This window comes from Punica granatum, chromosome 8 (assembly GCF_007655135.1).
Source record: "Punica granatum isolate Tunisia-2019 chromosome 8, ASM765513v2, whole genome shotgun sequence".
Lineage (NCBI taxonomy): Eukaryota > Viridiplantae > Streptophyta > Magnoliopsida > Myrtales > Lythraceae > Punica > Punica granatum.
This window is the reverse complement of record NC_045134.1, coordinates 26,377,492-26,396,971: the sequence shown is the minus strand read 5'-3', so window position 1 is coordinate 26,396,971 and position 19,480 is coordinate 26,377,492. Positions and strand designations below refer to the sequence as shown.

The following is a 19,480-nucleotide window of genomic DNA, read 5'->3' as shown; positions in this document are numbered from 1 at the left end:
TTATGTAAGGCTAGGGGTGCAAGTATTGTGATTGGAAAAATTTGACGATTGGGAGAGCTTGTCTCTTAGTGAGTTGACCTCGCTCTAGTCAGATTAATCAAGCTCACCAAATTTTCGAATATCAAGTACTGCACATCGGATTCAAAACACTAAAAAAAAAAATTTAATGTAATTCTTTTTAAAAAATAAAAAACTTAAAAATTTTAAAAATGAAAAAAAAAGTTGATGCGAGTGGTTAAAATGACCCTACTCGCCACGGAAGGTCCACATGGGACCTGCAATTACTGTTTGTATAATCCTTAACTAACAACAATTCATGACTTATTCTCTTTGTCAAATATTGCCACTATTTATCACAATAATTGATTTACCTAATTGAAAAAATGTTAATATAAAATTTATTTTTATTTAAAGTTAACCTGATTATTTATTTTTAAATTTCATATACTTATTTAACATTCTATTTAAATTTTGACGAAAGAAAAGATAATATCTAATATTAGAGCATGAATATTCATTGTATTGTTATTGGTTGAAAACAAGATAGGTGAAAAAACTTAGGCTCTGTTTGGTTTCAGAGTTGTATTTTAAAATCACAATTCTAACTTAATTCTACCAACTACAAAACAAAATAACTCATACAAAGTCAAAGAGTGGGTCCCATTTATATTACTTTTTCCCACAACAAAACAATATAACTCTTACAAAGTCAAAGGGTGGGCCCCATTTATACCACTCAAAATCAAAATCACAATTCTAAAATCCTACTATGAAACCAAACACCACCTTAAGTTTACTTAATACTCAACAAGCCCTACATTACCATAAAAAAGTAATTTTTTAAAAAAAGTAACTTATATGCAATTTAAAATTATATATCAATAATGACAAACTAGATGTTCAATTCAATATTTAAAATCATTCAATTATTAATAGTTTAATTTTAAAAAACAATAAAATACATAAAATTCACAACGAAGTGCGAGGTCATTTCGCAAGCATATATTATGATTGTTACATGAGCAACTACAAGAGTACAAAGCACTGACCTTGTTTGGTGGGAATAAATACGGAGAATTAGATTGTTCTTTTTTATTTGTTGAATATATATATGTAGGATGTCCCTTAGGCATATTATTATATTATTAAGAATGCTGGTATCCGAAAATCTAATTGGGCAACTAATCCAGTTGAGCTGGATCGATCAACTAAGATTTAAAACTCTCCTAGTGTAGATTCTCTTCATTTAATATTATATTATTATATGACTCCCAAGCGGGTGCTTATAACTGGATTAAGTTAATTATGAAACCAATAATTTAGTCAATTAAAATTTGGCTGGGGTTATTTCTATCCCCAATTCGGCTAATGCGTCCCCTTTATTGCTTGTACCATATTACCCACAATCTTATATTTATGAATTTAGTAAATTTTGTTAGACTCCCAAGTCACTTTATCTGGACACTTTTCCTTTTCTTAATTCTTATGTCAATTGGTAATTAAATTACATATATTATTGTACGTAGAACATGCCCCCTTTTTACTCCCATTTTATTTTTATTGTTTTATGATAGTCCTCATTCTTCACGATTCCAGTAGGACATCGCAATAAAAATAATTTATATAAAATATTTGTGCTAAAATAAAATTATCGTAGACGTAATAATATATCTATTTTACCACTTATCTAAAAGACATAGATCAAATTTTCATATAATTGGACTAATGTGCACATATTATAGGGATTGAAAATCCATTAGTATAATTCAAGCTAATAATCTATAAATTAAAATTACAAAAGCCAATAAAAATTTAAAAAACAAAAAAGATTTAATCAGATGCATGTTGGCAGGGACAATGAATGTAAGTCAACAAAGTCTATCCATATCAAGTATATAATTCTTAAAAAAATTACAATTAAAAGTATCATAAACTCAGATTGAAATATTTAAAATAATTTTAAAAAGATATATAGACCTGGCCATTAATTTTGTATTCCCATGAACATTGATAATCCTGTCATAAAATTATTTTATAAAGTTAAAATAATTATAGAAAAATTTAAATTGTAATTCCATGAGAAAAAATCTTAAATACATATGGATCTTGCCTTGTATACATTTTAATTTTACGTTTAAGTGACATCCCACAGATTTGATTTTCCTATTATTATTGGTAACAAATTTTAGATGCTTCAAAGATAAATTTACATATGTTATATGGGTTTAAATAAATCTTACAAATTTATTGTAATTTATTTTTGTATTTAATGGCGAGACTATTTAGAATGAGTGTGAGAATTTTACGCTTTTTTATGTTTTGCCATGGGGTAATTTTTTAAAAGAGTAGTCAAATCCTAGATGGAGAAGATTTAAATTTTCTTAGTAAGAACTTGTTTTATCTATTACACAACGAGTTAAGATCCTTTTTAAATAATTTTGGGTGATCGTGGTTTTGAATAAAAGAGATAAGAGTATTTTCTGTTGGCGAATAGAAGAGTTTTTTTTGTATCAATGATAAGATGTGTGCTTAATTAAGAAAGGAAAGAGTAGTCTAATAGAGTGATTCGGGGAGTTTAGACATATTCGTTAATAGTTGCGGGTCATTTGGTACCATCGACAATAAAAGGAGCGTTTAGTCAAATGGGGTGGAAATATGCCTTGCCTTAAATTTTTTCTAATTATTTGTGCATATTCCTTTACTTTATCAACAATATGCATACACCAAACTTTGAAGAAATGCAGGTCAAATGTTATTTTGGGTTTCTATTTTTAGCCATTATTGGTTCCATCATTTTGGAATTTGACAATAATTTGAAAATTCCCTTTTTGATAGAACATCTATAGTATATATATTATGCCATGGACGCACATAAAGGCAGAGAAATTTTCTTAGGTTTGGTGCTATGTCCGATTACGAAAATAAAAATCAATTAGAAATTAAAGCGTAGTCATACGGTGCAATATCAATAACTTTTTTCCTTATACATATATATTGCATATGGTTTTTCTTTTTTCTTGGGTAGGATGTATAAGGTTCTTTTGAAAAGTAAATATTGTCTGTTCATGCATATATATGTACACTTGACAGTTGACAGACTATATACATTTCAAAGGTTCTTGCCTTTTTTTTTTTATGATGACTAGCTAGCTCAATATCTGTTCAACAAATTTATTTGACTAATCAATTTCCTATATTTCTAAATTATTCTTATTAATAAAATCCTAATAAAATGACACTTACAAATAAGTCAATGCCCAATGATCTGACTTCTTAAGTTGAAGAACTCTCACAAGTCGTAGTCTTCTTTGCACCAAGGATATATCAGTTGCCAGCAATTCGATGGTCTTGGCAGGATGTATCGATGTATCGCCTTACAAAGACTCGAATTGGCTCTTTCAATTCGAGCTTGTCATGTATGGTTGTAGATAACTTTGAAAGTACAATTTTCAAATTCATTTTCAATATCATCATTTAGATAACTCCAACATTATATTAATGTGTTGTCGGCGATTATTTACGGTGTAGATCTCATCTAATGATGTTGGCCACTCAATTACGTGGCCTATATGGTAAGGTGACACAAGTAAAGAGGAAGCTCATGAATCCCAAACACAAAAAGAAAGAGGGAAAATTTTATTATCCCTATCCCTATAAGTAAAGGATTAATTAAGGAAGAAATAATCTTCAATGTCGTAATCAACTCTGTAATGGAAGGCCTTTCATATATAATGAACCAATTTTGAATTGCGGGACATCTGCAATGTCTCAATAGATTATCTGGGTGAAGTTAAATCGATCATATCTATATTGATGAAAATGATATTTATGTCGATAAAATTTCTGGTTGTATATATATTATTCATTTTTCAATATTGTGATTGAGAGATTATAAGAGATCTCGAATTAATCTGGCATAAATTGTCCTCTTGCTGCTGCGAAATAATTATAGATTAGTACGAAAAGTGTTGGCAGATATATTTAGTCAAGATACGGGGCTTGCAGATGATAAAAGATGATCTATGCATTGGCCTTCCAAGTCAAGATGATGATTATATAATAAGTTTATTTTTTCGGGTTGTACCCCTAATATTCAAAAGTTCAACTTATCCTGACTAATACAGTTCAAGTCGGGTCGGGCCACTGAGGGATAAAGTTCTCATAATCAAAATTTTTTTTTATTTCGAAAATTCAAACGTGATACTTTGATTAAGGAGAACAAACAGATAGACCTTAGTTAACGTTCCCTATAATAATAATAATAAGTTAAACGGATCGATCATTACCTAATCAAAATTTATTCTCCACAAATATAGAGAGGCCCCTCTGGCTCGACATTCCAATAGCAACTCGAGACCTTATAAAATAAATACATTCTCCTTGCTTTGAAAGGTATAATTCAAAAGGAAAATTAATCAATGGTGGACTGAGGAAATCGATTTGGGGAAGAGACTGAAGGGTCCACTCTTTCTTTCTTTTTTCGTTTGACGAGATGATGTGCTTTTAATCTATGAATTAAAACTAATTTTTATTTTAAAAATTGATTTAATAGATTTTTGGAAAATTTCAAATTAAAATAACTAATTAAGATTTTAATGCATGGAGATATTCTTTTGTGTTGCTCAAGTTAGCTTTTAGCCAGCCAAGTCTATGAGCAAAGCATCCGTTTATTTATTTATCTATGTATCTATCTATTTATTCATTCATTTATGTATTTCATTTATTCATTCTCATTTTCTAGTTCCCACCAATCATATTGCTTCTAAGAATTTCTTCTTTCTTCTCAGAAATTCTTCTCTCGTTTACTTTTGTTCTTCCCTTATTTTTTGTCATTTTCTCCTTATATGATGATGATCACAATTTGATAAAGTTGGACGGAAAATGGATAAGAAGGAATAAAGTTGTCATGAGTACCCTCCAACATAACCGACCCAACTATGGTTTTAAATTGATTGAATTTATTTATTTATTCATTTACGATCCAAACATGGTGTTTTGGGTGCAAATAACTTGATTTCAAAAATAATTTCTCTTAGCAATTTCTGTAAATCATGTGTATATTTTAGGCACCAGTTGACTCCCAATTGGATGCATGATTAGGTCAGATTGCTTTTTAACATTAAAAAAAAAGAAGTTCAGATTGCCAGCCATCTTGATGGGGAAATTCCATAATTAAATACTATATATGTTTTGTGGTTTAAGTAGGTTGCTTATGACGTCTTATAAGATAATTATAAATGGACAGACATGAAGACTTGTGCCTCTGAGGAAAAAAAAAATCCCTTATTCATAGAAGTGTAATTTAAGGCGGTTTCTATTATTAAATTTTGATATTGACGAATGTTTCTGGTTAGATGTAAAAAGTTGAGGTCTTAAACATCAATCTTAATCCTTGCCAGCTCTTATAATCTCGGTGAATTATTATCTAAGAGCTGTGATCTAAGACTGGTTAAAAAATTAAAGCAATGGATACATAGAATAAAAAAAAAATTCTGAAGAATACATGACTAGCCGGATAGAATATTTTCATCACAATCTATCATGGTGTCACTTGGCTTCATGTGCGCACTTTCAATATGAAGTGGCTTCTCGCTCAGATGCCAGGCCTACCAGGTAATAACCTTAAATGTGACCGCTATAAAACATTAGCCAACCTTACCGATTTAAGATTCATTTGAGAATGTGATGGTCTTCAGATAAGTTTTTTTTTCTACTAATTTTTTAATAGAAGCAATGTATAGGAGAATCGAGAACCATGGCCTGGTGTTGCGGATCGTACCACATCTTGGAATAGGCAATTGGTCGTGGCCTAAAGCTTGCAGTTGGGGTTGAGGGCCTGCTATATATAAAGCTAGTCCCGACGGCTTGCTAAAGTCAGTCGTGAGAACTACTCCAGATAGAAAAGAGAGAGGTGAATGTGTTTGATTAAATTGTCGAAGGATTCAATGGGAATGATCGAAATTGATATTTATTGGTGTATACAAAAAAATTCCAGAATTATCATTAAATCGTTTATGAAAATAAAATTACTATCCTAAATTACGAAATTAATTAACTTTGCAATCTTGAAGATATTCTCACCGATTATTCTTATATATGCATAATAAGAAAAAAAATCATTATTAAAATGGAGTAATAAGGCCATACCATGTTGGTTGTAATGGCGATTCAGTTAGGAGTATTACGTACGTCAGTTTAATTATTGTATTTCTGTTCATCCGTAATTGCTACGACGAGTGAGACTTTTGATCCATAATAGGGGGTAAATGACTATGCCCACGAGTAACCAGAATTAACCATACGTAATAGAAAGTCAAATTACTATTCATTTGATTTTTGAGTAAAATATTTTACTTAACCCAACTAAACTCTGTTATTCACAAATTCAACAATATAATTATTATTTTTTTTTTACATTTTTCTATAATTTAATAATACATTCTTTCACGTACTTTTTCTAATTATTTTTATAATCACTTTTTTTATAATAAATATCTCATCTACTTTCACATCTACATATAAATTTTTTAATAATAAATTTTTCATCCATTTTTACATCTATATACACCCATATATGTATATATTCTTACACATCAATATATTTGTCAAATTTATAATCATTGCATAAAATCAAATAAAGTTGAATCATTATTCAACTCAAAAACCAAACACAAGCTAAACTATCCTCATTTAATCATCAAATCTTCAAAAACCGCCTCCCTTTTGTCGCCTCTTCCACCTCCAACAACCACGGCACCCTTCTGGTTGCTCTCAAGCTAAAGAAACAATTCCGTCATCCTTGGTAAGACTATATCAGACTCAAGAAGCTCAAGGAGGATCCGATACCTCCAAGTAGCTTAAGCTCTGGCCACACTAAGGGGTTCACGGGTTCATATGTCTCTCAATCCCCGTTGTTGATCTTGATATTTTGGGATCCGAACTATGGTTTTCCAAATGCTCGTTGACCAAGATCGCACTCACTTTGACCAAATCCATACTTGAGGCCAATAATCTAGGAAGTGCGAAAATGAATGTAAAAGCTAAAAGAAGCTTTAAAAATTCAAGCCACGAAAAAACCTTTTTTTTTTTTTTTTTTTTGGTTGTATGGAGATGAGAGTCTATGAGCAGAACACAAGGGACAATTTACTTCAGTTCCATCAACACACATTCAGTTCTCTATCAACATGGATTGTCCCACCAATGTGCTCGAAAATTCAAACAATACATGAGTCGAGATCTGCTTCACATGTTCTGGGTAACGAAGAAAGCCTTTTTTTAGTTGTATAGGAGGTCGAGTCGTCCAGTGCAAGACTAGGGACAGTTTACTTCGGTTCCATCCCACTCATTCAATTCTCGTGAGTGCATCCGCCCTTAAAATCAGCTGGTTTTATAATCCCGAAACATTCTTAATTAGTCAAGATCGACCGTAGTGAGTTTTGAAAGGTGATGAACATAATAAGCAATTATAGATACTTGAAATCTTACTAAAAAGCAAAATCTTTGATGGTCCTTCCTCATTCAGCACCCGTGAATTTGTAGCTTTTTGGAAAAATCAAATATACATCGTACTTGCAGATACGTACATTTTGCCATCCGCGTGTATATATCATATATATATATATATGCGTATAAGAATACAACACGTATACGCGGGAGGTCGTCTTCATCAATCACTGAACAGGGGAGAGAGACAGAGCGAGAGACAGAGTTGAGAGCGTGTGGGGTCGGCACACAGAAGTAGCCAACCACATCCCATTTTTCGCCATTGAACAAAGGCTGAAGCTTTCCTCTCTCTCCTCTCTCGCAGAATCTCTCTCTGCAGATTCTCTCTCCTCTTGCTCTTCCCCACTCGATAGCTTCAATCGGCAGCTTCGCTCTGCGGCCTCGTACACGCAGAGCGCGAGGGAGAGTCGACCGCTCTGAGCCCTAGCCTCCGCTGATTCGATCTCCTTGCTGCATCAGCTCTCAGGTCGTCCGATTCTCTTCTCGATTTGCTGCTTAGACTGTTTGCTTTTGATCCGTTGTGTCTGAGCTAGGTTCCGCCGGAATTGAGGTGAGATCGGGTGCCGCCCGTGTTTATGGGGGTCGAAACCCTAAGCGGTGTCCATGGCTTTGGCTGTGAAATGTTTAATCTGGCGATGAATTGATGTGGACTGATAGTCAGACTTGAATTAAGCTTTTGTTTGAGAAATTGGAGTCTTAATATGGATCATTTTACTGTAATTGAGCTGGAGAGTTGCGTAAAATTGAACAGGCTAGCATTTTCTTGTACGAGCAACGGTTTTGTAACCACAAAAGCGTAATTAAGCAGCTCGGCTGTGGACTTCCCCCATGGGATTGTTATGGCTTTGATGAAAATGATGATTTGCTGTAAAGGACCTGTTTAAAAGTAGCATCTTTTGGTGCGCAGGTGGTGGTGCAACAATGTCAACTCCTGCGAGGAAGAGGCTGATGAGGGATTTTAAGAGGCTGCAGCAAGACCCTCCGGCGGGTATCAGCGGTGCACCTCAGGATAACAATATTATGCTATGGAATGCTGTTATATTTGGGTATGTTGTCGAAAAAGCTCACAGAACATGGCAAGCTCTTGCTTTGTTTGATTTGTCGGTTTATGATTTGATGAGCTGATGAGTTTCTTATGTGGCTTTCATTGCAGACCTGATGATACTCCCTGGGATGGAGGTCAGTGAAAATTTCCTCCTTTTATTTGCTGTAGAATATATTTTTCGTGCAGACTGCTTGCAACCTTGAAGTTCCCCGATAAAGTGTTATCGTGTTTTACCTTTTGTGGGAGATCAAATATGTATCTTGCAATTACTGACTATTGGGAAGTTTTAGTCATTTTTTCCAAATTGGTTTGTGACATTGCCCAATTTAGGAAAGGCTTTTATTGTCCTTGATTCACCTAGATCGGACCCTAAAGGTCATTGATCTAGCGCTCTCCCTTCGTTTAATTTGGGCTTCTATTGATGAGCTGAGTTGCTGGAGGGGACATTGCCTTTATGCAACTGATTAAAGGGGAGAATAAACCAGTCAGGTAGCTACGCCTTTCTTGTGTATCTGAAATATCATTCCTCCAAAGTCAAACGAAGCAAACATCTGCTTGTTTTTAAGGCACTCTCTGCAGTTAGTTCTGAAAATTACGTGTCGTATTGTCCCTCTCTTATTCGTAACCAAGAGTGTCCATTTCCTCATTTCTCTTAGAAAAGCCATTTCCCTTTACTTTCTTAGAGTTCCTCTACAATAAAAAATAAGTAAATCTTGTTTAATTTGATATTTAATTAAATTGTAAACTATTAGGGCTTTAGCTTCTATGACAAAATTGTTTAACGGGAAATAGTGTTTGTCAGACATATCATTAATTTATAGATGAATTTTCTTTTCAGATTGATTGTTTTCTTGTTTTGATTGCTAGTTTCAGTTTGTCATATAATTTTATTTTTTTTTGGCCAAAGTGAAATTAATTATTGGCTATTCCATTCCGATTTTCAAAAAGCATTGTCTAGTAATTGTCTGTTTGTGCTATGTTCATTTGTGGACTGTGTTTTTTGTTTGATAGCTTTGCTTACTTTAAGTTTGGTATGCATAGTCAATATGCTTTATCATGATGGTCAAAGGTGTCATTTGTGCTCTCTGTTCAAACATGAAATACCCGTCATATTTGCTTCTGCTAATGCATTGTGATAATCATTCTTTTTGAGTTCTTCAGGTACGTTCAAGTTGACTCTTCAATTCACAGAAGATTATCCAAACAAACCACCAACAGTGAGATTTGTTTCTCGCATGTTCCACCCAAACAGTAAGTTTGCGAGCAAGTGTTTATGTCTATTTGATTCAAGAGGGGAAAAACTGTGATGTATTTGTGGTTGCCAATATATAATCTTTTTCTTCCCCAAAATTCTACAGTTTATGCGGATGGAAGTATATGTTTGGACATCTTACAGAACCAATGGAGTCCGATATATGATGTTGCTGCCATACTCACATCTATCCAGGTGTTCTTTTTCAATGTTTCTTTTCAGTTGGTGATTTCATTCATGGGCAAATATTTGTTTTCTTTTCTATTGTTCTCCTATGTACATTGGTTTTGTTGGCTGTATCCTTATGCATGTGTTGTGTATTCTCTATGTGCAGTCATTGCTGTGCGACCCGAATCCTAACTCTCCTGCGAATTCAGAAGCGGCTAGAATGTTCAGCGAGAACAAGCGAGAGTATAACCGAAGAGTGAGGGAAATCGTGGAGCAGAGCTGGACGGCAGACTGATAGAAACCTTCATAGAAGATTCCACCTGAAGCTTTCCTTTCATGGCGCTTTAAGGGACTCTCTTCTCCCTGAGATCTGAGAACCTGTTTGGTTTTGTTTCTGGTGGATTATTGAATCATGCTGCATTTCTCACCATGATTGCGTCATTTTATCTTCTTATAAGTCTGCATGTCTCTTTAAGGTTTTTGTAAAATAGGTGGGACAGAATAACTGCTTGCAATGAGCTGGGCCCAGACAATTGTTTTCTGCATTAAGTATAAATGTCGTAGTTATCGAGTGATTTGGTTCATATGAGTCTCTTTGCTCCTCGGTTATCATCTTTTGACTCGACTGTGCTAGGTGGTATCAGGACATGGTTTCTTGGTTGAGCCCCAAGAGTGCTCAGTTCATAAAATGAGTGTCTTCGATAGTTTCGTGTGAGTTCCGGCAGTTATGTTTATTGTGGTTGTTTTGAATTTCCCACCCTACTCTTGTTCTATCCTGTTATCTCTGATACCCGATATAGTCCTCGACTGGCTTTTCCTCTTGTTGTATCCATTTCCCCTCGCTGGATAACCTGCCTCTCTCCGGGGTAGCCATATGGTCATGCTAGACTGACAGAAGGTATATCATATACCAAGTTATTGAGGACGGCACCATGACTAGATGAAGGATCCATGAGACATCTAGGTAATGTGATTTGAAACTTTCTATTCGGTTCAGATAACTCGATAAATGGGTGATTCGACTAGAACAAATTAGCACGAGTCTCCATATCTATGCTATTTATATAGAGAAGGATTTAACTATTAATTTCTTTGAACGTTCATGCTACGTATACCTCAATCAATCGATAAATCTTTAGGGGAAAATGTTATTGCAAATAAATAAAAGAGAGTTGGCCAAAAAAGAAAATAAAAAAATTAACTATCTGATACATATTAGTGTATTACCTGAGTAGTCGTACGCCCACTTCTGCTCTGCTAATGGTAACGGAGCTCCTCTAACTTACCTCTAGGCTGCTGCAGTCGTGTCCTCGTCATCTCTCGAACTTATTCTCAGGCAGGCAAAACTTCAGGGATATATCCTTGTCCACATCAACATCCAAGCAAAATTTTGCTTCGTCGAGTCGAAAAATTGTTCGAATTTGATCGGGAAAAGAAGGAGAAGGAGAATCTGTTTCTGCACCAGTACAAGCTGCTGCTCAAGAAGAACTTGCTGCTGTCATGGCAGAGCAAGCGGTCCATGTTCTTCCAGCTCTCCTCCTCCTCCTCCTCCTCCTCCATCTCCCTCTTTTTTTATGCTTGCAGTAGGAAACTTCACCTGGGAAGTCACGCTGAAGGAGTTCCCACACCCCCCTATCAAGACCTTCTCGGCTATGGTCGAATTGAGGCAAACCATCTTCCTCATGATCTCCATGATCAGTTTCAGGTTCCAGATCAGTTCCCTGATAACCGAGAAAGAGCAAAAAGTGGTACATAAATGGATCGGCTTTCTGCTTCTCGTCTTAGTACTACCGATCTCAGGAACCTATATAGTATTTGGAAGCAAAGTTTCCCTTCGGGTTTTTTGGTTATGCAGGTGATGACCTTAAGGGACCTTCTTGATTCGGCTTATTGGCTCTCGTGGCTCACTTCGGACAGGATCATAATTCTAATCTCATCATTGTTCACGGTCCTCTTTAGGATGATGTCCCAATTTGATTTTTTCTTGAACAACAGCTTTACGGTTGTCTTCCTCCTCTTATTCCTCTTCCAGTTCAACATGGTATCTTTGTTTCTTTTTCTTTTTCTTTTTACTCATTTTCTCCGTTTCATGTATCCTGCAATTGCCATTAACATGTTTATCTTTCCACGGAAAATTATGTCATCAGATTGGTTTTTCTTTCATGTTACCGGCCTTCCTCAGCGAGTCCGCTTCATCCTCGATGATCGGTTTCTACATATTCATCGCTGGCTACCTGCAAGAACAAGTAAAATCTCTCCCAGCTTAATATTCTTTTAACACTTAATATTAACATCTCTAATATGCCTTTTAATTTCCTCATCACAGCTGATGAAATTCGGGTTCCCTTACAACACCAGCTCCTCAAATATGCATAGAACCATCTGGTCCCTATTTCCTCCTAATCTTCTCACCAAAGCTGTGAAACTGCTGGCTGATGCAACTTCCACCCTGGTGATCCTAGAATCAGTTGGAAGGGCCGCACGGAATGTGCTCCAAATGATACCGAGTGTGTGATAATAATCGTACATTATCAATGCTAAACGCTTAGCATCTACTTTATTCGATGCTTATCTTTTCGTCCTTTTGAAGTGAGTTGTTCTTCATGTTTCCGACAGAATGAAATCTACCTATGGCTCGTGGCGACTTTCTTCGTGTGGTTTATCTTGGCCATTTACTTTGACAATATAATACCGAATGTTTTGGGTATGAGGAAGTCGGCCTTCTATTTCTTGAACCCTTGTTATTGGACTGAGAAAAAGCCGAACTTGAGGCAAAGTTCAGGGCAAATTGATATATTGGACATCCTTTTAACTTGCGATCGGTATTCAGTCTCAATCTTAATACATACTGCAAATTTCTGCTACTGTAGGATGGACCGGAATTTGAATCGGTTCAGTTCCACCGGTTGAGCCTATCACCGCTGATGATGAAGATGTTCTCACCAAGGAAACTGCTGTGAAAGCAAAAAAACAAGAGACATGCAAATCGATCCTAGTGTTGCAGTTGATATTCATTGGCAGTAAAAGCATTGTCGTGTTTTACATTTTGTGGCACGTCAAGTTTTGATTTTGCAATTATCGACAATTGGGAAGTTCTAGCAATGCTCTCGTTCTCTGCTTATCTACAATTCCAGATATAGTCCTCGACTGCATTTCTCTCGTTGCAGTCGTGTCCTCGTATTGCATAACCTGGCCATGTTTGGGTTGGCGATATTTTTCTGGTCGTGCAAGATGGACAATAGGAATAAACCATAAACGAAGTTATTACAAACATCGTTCACGACTAGGTAAAAGGACTGATAGGGCTGCTATCTGTTGGTATTTAGGCATCCTTCGAGACTTTCTATTAAGGTAACCTGTTAAACTTACACACGAAAATATTGGATGTTACATATTTATACAAACATAATCATATAATCCTATATATACTTGAGAAGAAAGAATTCTTCGCATCACAATTGCAGCGCGGAGGCCGCAAGTACCAGACTAGCGATTTCAGTTTACCTCTCCTAACTGAATATATCATATCTTAGTAGGTACATGGGGTGACAGGTGAGGATCATTGAGAATTGGACCCAGATATTTGATTTGGGTCAAGTACGATCCCATGTACAGGTCCCCTGCGACCGAATAAGCTCCTGCTGTTTGCAGTCGCTGAAGAAGGCAGTGGTTGAACTGTTGGAGGAATTGGATTTTCCGGTGAGTGTCCTGAAATGCAGAGGGCACCGGAATCGTCCTGTTCCCAGTACACCTCCACCATTAGCCCTCTAGGATTCTCTTCTGATTCTGTCCCAGGTATACCAACGAACCTCACCCCAACAGGTATCTGAGCAAAACCGCACATAGAGAGGAAACTGAATGATCCATACTAGAATATGAAGATTTGCGCTTCACTCCAATCTATATACGGTTTTATTATCACTTACCTGGACCAAGGCTCCAGAGGACAAGGTCAGAGTCGCCAGACTCCCCTCAGCTGCAGCATTCTCGAGTTCCGCCTGCTTAGCGATGTTGAGGAAAACTTCCTCAAGAGTCGCTAGACCAAGTTGGATATCAGATATCCCGAACTCCTTCTCCCTTTCTTGAAGGTCCGCAAAGAATTTCTGTCCAAATTCCATGGACAAACTGTTAAAAAAGAAATCAGAGAAAACAAGTATTCTGCCTGGAAGATGGGAAAGCTGAAGGGGTTTACTCAATTACCGTCAAGAGTCCTTCCCGATCATGAGGGATAACAAAGGTGAGGAAGGATTTATTTTCCTCCTTAGGCCAGACATCCAACTGCTGTCATACGGTTTACCAAAGTAAGAAACTACGTATTCATCAAATCAAAGGAAAAACAAAAACGGATATAGACTTTTTTCGGGCACGCACAGATTTGAAAAACTGCTTCACAGCCTCTTGCCTCGCTGGATAAACTGCCTGATCTCCACTGTGAGGGCTGCCGTTTCCTTTCCCGCTGAAGCTCACGTTAGCGATAAAACCCGTACCGAACCTTGATTTCAACCTTATCGAAGTCCCGATACAGCGGAGTCTCCCCTTTGCCATGATCCCAATTCGATCACTCAATATATCAGCTTCTTCCATTGAGTGTGTGGTTAGTATAATTGCCCGTCCTTTCTTTGCATCCTCTATTATATCCCATACATGCCTTCTTGTTATTGGGTCCATTCCCGTTGTCTGCAGATAAACACAGCAGAGCTCCAATCTCAGATTAGGTTTTATGTTTGCCAAAAAACAAGAAAGTGAAGGTTCAAATAGAATTCTAGATTCATATACCGGTTCATCCAAGATAACTAGTTTCGGGTTTCCGATGAGGGCTATAGCCACACTCAAGCGACGTTTCATTCCTCCACTGTAGCTCCCTGCCCTCACTTTGCCAGCCTCTGTTAGTCTGACCTCATCAAGTGACTTCTTGACAACCTGCTAATGAGGTGGATCACTCGAAGATATGTTATTTCCTCTTTTGAAATAAAAAATCACGAATATGAGAACAAAGGAAGTTGCGTAGCAGTACCGATCTAATTGAAGCAGGGGGAAGACCTTTGATGTTGGCAAAGAGGTAGAGATGTTCTTGACCAGTTAATAGGTCCCACAGGATATCAAACTGAAAAACATCCAAATAAAGTTTGAACAGAGGACTTAAATTCTTCTTCTTAGTCATCATATGGTCTCGATAGATCACCAAGGTTAGTGCTCCATATTTTACCTGGGGGCAAACGCCGATAATCTTTCTAATGTTTGACATTCCTACTGAGTTTCTGATTGAGTAACCGTAAATCAGTGCTGTCCATATAAGATTACAAAAGCTTATTTCAGATACAATATTCACGATTTGACATTCAAGAGTGTGTTTAAGAATGACAAGATTACCATCTCCTCCAGTTACCGGGGTGATTCCAGTCAAACAATTTATTGCAGTTGTCTTTCCTGCTCCGTTCGGCCCAAGAAGACAGAATAGTTGATCCTTGGCAAAATTCACCCACAGGCCCTAATATCAGAGTATCAGTAAAGTTAGTCCAGGTGATACTGTGATAGAATGAGAAAAGCCTGAACATGAAGAAGCATTCAGCTTAGTTACCTTAAGAGCATGGTAAGATGATGTCTTCTTGCATTTACAGCACCCGATTTTTGTGGTCCCAGGATATGTCTTCACGAGACCACGGATTTGAACTGCGATATTAGCATCGATTTGCTCCTCTCTTGCTTGTGCTTTCACAGCAGTTTCCTCTGCGAGAACATCTTCATCTTCAGGAGTTATAGGCTCCACTGGCGGAACTGAACCGATGCAGCTACAAATTCCACCCTCTGCAAAAGTTTGCAGTATGTATTGAAATGGAAACTGTGTAACATCGAATGGAAGTTAAAAATATGTCCACTTTATTACTACCTTGAACTCTGCTTCCGCCTTTCCCGGTCCAATAACCTGGGTACAAGAAATAGAAGGCCGACTTCCTCACACCTGAAGCATTCGGGATGATATTGTCAAAGTAAATGGCCAAGACAAACCACACAAAGAAAGTCGCCACAAGCCATAGGTAGATTTCATTCTGTCAGAAGCACAAAGAACAACTCACTTGAAGGGACAGAAGGACAAACAACAAACAAAGGAGATGTAATTGAGCATTCAGCATTGATACGTACCATTGTTGTCACGCACTCGGTATCATTGGGAGAACATTTTGTGCGGCCCTTCCAGCTGATTCCAGGATCACCGGGGGCGGAAGTTGCACTGGCTAGCAGATTCAAAGCTTCAGCGAGAAGATTAGGAGGAAACAAAGACCAGATGATTCTATACGTATCAGAGAAGGTGGTGCTGTAAGGGAACCCGAATATTGTAACAAGCTGCCAGGACAACAAAATTCATTCAGACACTGTTACAGGAGTTAGAATATGAAGAAAACAGTAATTTGGAAGAGATTTTATATACTCTTGCCTGAGTTAGAAAGCCAATAATGAATATAAAGAAACCAACAGTTGTGGACGAAGAAGACTTGCTGATGAAGGCCGATAACATGAAAGCAAAACTAATCTGTTGGCCAGAGTTACCAAGGGAATGAAGAACATGTTAATCGCAAATGCAGGGCACACGAAACCGAGGAAAGGAGTCGAAAAACACACTGAAGAAAGTACCATGTTGAACTGGAAGAGGAAAAAGAGGAGGAACACGATCGCGAAGCTGTTGTTCAAGAAGAAATCAAACTGGAACATCATCCCAAAGAGGACCGTGAAGAGCGATGAGATGAGGGTTAGGACCCCCTCCCAGGAGAGCCATGACAGCCAATAAGCCGAATCAAAAAGGCCCACTAAGGTCATTGCCTGCATAAGAGAAAACCGAAGAGAAAACCATGTATCTCCATGCTGTATGCATTCGAGTTTGGTAGTTCTAGGACGAGCTGCAGGAAGTCGATACCTGACGGAGTTTGAGCTCTTTCTCAGTGGTCAGAGAGCTAATCTGGAAAACGAAACTGAACATGGCAATCGCGAGGAAGAAGGTGGGCCCCACTGTAGCCACAGCCGAGAAGGTCTCGACTGCAGGGTGTGCGAACTCCCTCAGCCTGACTACCCAGCTGAAGCCCGGTACTGCAAAACATCACCAAAAATCAAACGACAAAACATGGAAGATTAGTAGGATGATTAGTCATTCGTTATATCGTATCATACCTCCGATGAGAGACCGGGCAATCTCACGCTCGGCAGCAAGCTGAAGGGGTATCTGGAACTTGAAAGTCGGGTCCTCGAAGTGGCCTCTCTTCATGGCAGGCGTGGAGTTAGTCTGTAATCCGTAACTGATCATAGAATCGTTCTTTTCTGCGAAATGCAGAGCTCCGGGGCATCGCATCGGATGCTCGTATAGCCACCGATCCACTTCGTCGGCTGTGCTAAACGATAACACCTACAGCAATCCGATCGAATCGAATCACTGAACAATCAACACCAGCGACGCATATAACTCCATTTCCAACGGTCAATAACAAGAGACGCCCCGAAAAGTACCTTGCTGGCCGGAATTGGCCTGCCGGGGTTGTTCGCCCGGATTGCGTTGACGATACCCCGCAGTCGGGCGCTCCCATTGCCGCTCCAGAGGAAGTCGAAGCAGGGGAGCTTGGTGTAGAACTTCTCCTCGCAGGGCGGGATCGGCGGGGCCACCAGAGGGTCCGGGTCGGTGACGGACTTGTAGGCCGTAGACGTGGCGAAGCGGGCGTGAATTGCCCTGTCGATGCAGAAGATGAGGAAGATGAAGAAGAAGGAAGAGAAGAGCTGAAGGAACGTGGCCCGCTTGTTCCGCCATGAGAGGAGAAGGTTCTTCTTGAACAGCGAACGGTACTGCTGCTGAAACAGCGGAAACCCACTCGACAGATTCTCCATTTTCCTCCTCCTCCGCTCCTTCTTCTTCTTCTTCTTCTTCTCTGTTGAATTTGGTTCGCCGTTCTCCTCTGCTTGCTCTGCTCCTCGGCTCTGTTTCTCCCTGGGGAAATGGGGGGGATTTATACTGTCCGAGCAACGCGCCACCTCGGCGGCGCGTGGACTTAGATTTTTGACGGACTTGGGCTTACGATTCAGTGAAATTACAGTCAATCGCCACTGTCTTTTTTGCACGGTAGAGTTAAGGGGGGCGACGGGAACGGTTTCTTCTATATAGGTTGTGTGTGTAGTATATCAAGATATATACGCAATATTTATATCTTCATGAATATTGCGCAAATTCGGAAATTCTAACGTGATTTTGAGTCACGGAGACACATTAGTATATTTTATATTGAGTATTGCAGTGTGTTTTCTTCAATATTACGAAAGTTTCGTATAGTGGATATTCCAATAAAACTCGTATAAATTGAAATGGTATCGAACCTTTATATCTTTATAAGAATATATGCTAACATAAATTTGTGTATCGATGTCTATTTGAAAGTTAAAACATATATTTTCTTCATGCCAGCTTTCATTGCATCTTCTGCTCATGACGATGATATCGTCCGAGCATTTCAATTGGGCTACAAAATTAGGGATGCTAATGAATTGAGTACTTGATGACGGTTGAGTGGTGGCTTTAACTGCTTCAATGTGTAAATTTGGGCATCCTTTCGATCAAATGATGACTCAAAATCTCATCCAATTTATTTTTAACTAGCTTTTTTACCTGTGCAAGACACGAGTTATTGTTTAAAATTATTATTTTTAGATGAATTTTTAAAAAATTTGACATTACAATTGAAATTTTCATTAAGTTATTTATGTTCTTAAATTTAAAATATTCAAATATTAATACATACAATAACAAATTCAGAATAATTGGAAATGAATTATAATACCAAAAATGGATGAAGAAAATGATATTACTTAGAAAACATATTACATTTTCTAAATATCAAATTCTAAAAAATTTTGATAAATGGCCTCCATATATTTTGTAAAAAAAGAATTGCAAATCATCTATTTTTAAATAGATTTACCTATTACTCTTTTAAAATTTTTTAATATTTAAACATACTTATTGTATGTAACAGATTTTTCTTTTAGTTCCTTTTTATAGATATTTATTTTAAGAAATTATATCTTTTATAAATAAATTTTGAGATTACATATTTTACATCAAGAATATGCTTATATGATAAAATTATTAAGTATTTAGTGATTTATATGCATTTACTAATTTAGTCCTAATTGTATATACTTTTATAATTATTTATTTAGACATTTACTTTTATAACCTTATATTATATATAAAGTTACTCTTCTAAATAGAACTTGATATATGTATAGAGAGAGAGAGAGTGAGAGATAACAAGACCACCATATTCCAAGCTCCGTAAATGGTAATGTTTGATAGTTTTGCCTTTTTCTTGCCAAATGCTTAATTAGGACAACCATTAATAGTTAGCGAAAAAAAGAAAAACACTAATAAGTTTCAATGAGAATCAAAACACTGCCGTAAAAAGGTTTTTCTTGTCCTATTAATACGGTTCTAGAAAAACATGCTAACTAACTAATATGGGTTGGTTCAAACGGTTTGA

The 19,480-nt window shown here is 37.1% G+C and overlaps 3 protein-coding genes across 9 annotated transcripts; 2 read left to right on the top strand and 1 right to left on the bottom strand.

Moving 5' to 3' along the window:
* The first annotated feature begins 7,688 nt into the window (after positions 1-7,688).
* LOC116188166 (ubiquitin-conjugating enzyme E2 2) lies at positions 7,689-10,554 on the top strand. 2 transcript variants are annotated; one of them, XM_031517344.1, is made up of 6 exons: positions 7,689-7,969; positions 8,411-8,549; positions 8,657-8,682; positions 9,710-9,799; positions 9,907-9,995; positions 10,135-10,554. In XM_031517344.1, the coding sequence occupies exons 2-6, from the start codon at positions 8,425-8,427 to the stop codon at positions 10,261-10,263; spliced, it is 459 nt and encodes a 152-aa protein (XP_031373204.1). In that variant the 5' UTR covers positions 7,689-7,969; positions 8,411-8,424; the 3' UTR covers positions 10,264-10,554. The 2 variants fall into 2 exon arrangements, with proteins under 2 accessions (XP_031373204.1, XP_031373205.1); XM_031517345.1 differs by lacking the exon at positions 7,689-7,969 and adding an exon at positions 8,031-8,053.
* A 243-nt stretch (positions 10,555-10,797) lies between these two features.
* Positions 10,798-13,070, top strand: LOC116188164 (ABC transporter A family member 2-like). Of its 4 annotated transcripts, none has more exons than XM_031517342.1 (6): positions 10,798-10,932; positions 11,261-11,716; positions 11,824-12,009; positions 12,116-12,214; positions 12,295-12,475; positions 12,839-13,070. In XM_031517342.1, exons 2-6 carry the CDS (start codon positions 11,543-11,545, stop codon positions 12,853-12,855), a joined length of 657 nt encoding a protein of 218 aa, XP_031373202.1. In that variant the 5' UTR covers positions 10,798-10,932; positions 11,261-11,542; the 3' UTR covers positions 12,856-13,070. The 4 variants fall into 4 exon arrangements, 3 of the variants coding, with proteins under 3 accessions (XP_031373202.1, XP_031373201.1, XP_031373203.1); XR_004152210.1 differs by adding an exon at positions 12,585-12,672 and having other exon boundaries at positions 10,855-11,716; XM_031517341.1 differs by having other exon boundaries at positions 10,855-11,716.
* Positions 13,071-13,281: 211 nt separating this feature from the next.
* On the bottom strand, positions 13,282-18,055 carry LOC116188160 (ABC transporter A family member 2-like). 3 transcript variants are annotated; one of them, XM_031517335.1, is made up of 16 exons: positions 17,463-18,051; positions 17,130-17,361; positions 16,879-17,048; positions 16,599-16,784; positions 16,402-16,497; positions 16,110-16,310; positions 15,856-16,015; positions 15,547-15,773; positions 15,339-15,456; positions 15,175-15,251; positions 14,983-15,072; positions 14,745-14,888; positions 14,340-14,645; positions 14,169-14,246; positions 13,895-14,071; positions 13,282-13,794 (listed from the first exon to the last, which is right to left on the bottom strand). In XM_031517335.1, exons 1-16 carry the CDS (start codon positions 17,832-17,834, stop codon positions 13,528-13,530), a joined length of 2,901 nt encoding a protein of 966 aa, XP_031373195.1. In that variant the 5' UTR covers positions 17,835-18,051; the 3' UTR covers positions 13,282-13,527. The 3 variants fall into 3 exon arrangements, with proteins under 3 accessions (XP_031373195.1, XP_031373193.1, XP_031373192.1); XM_031517333.1 differs by having other exon boundaries at positions 14,169-14,249; positions 17,463-17,834; XM_031517332.1 differs by having other exon boundaries at positions 14,169-14,249; positions 14,340-14,888; positions 17,463-18,055.
* Positions 18,056-19,480: the final 1,425 nt, after the last annotated feature.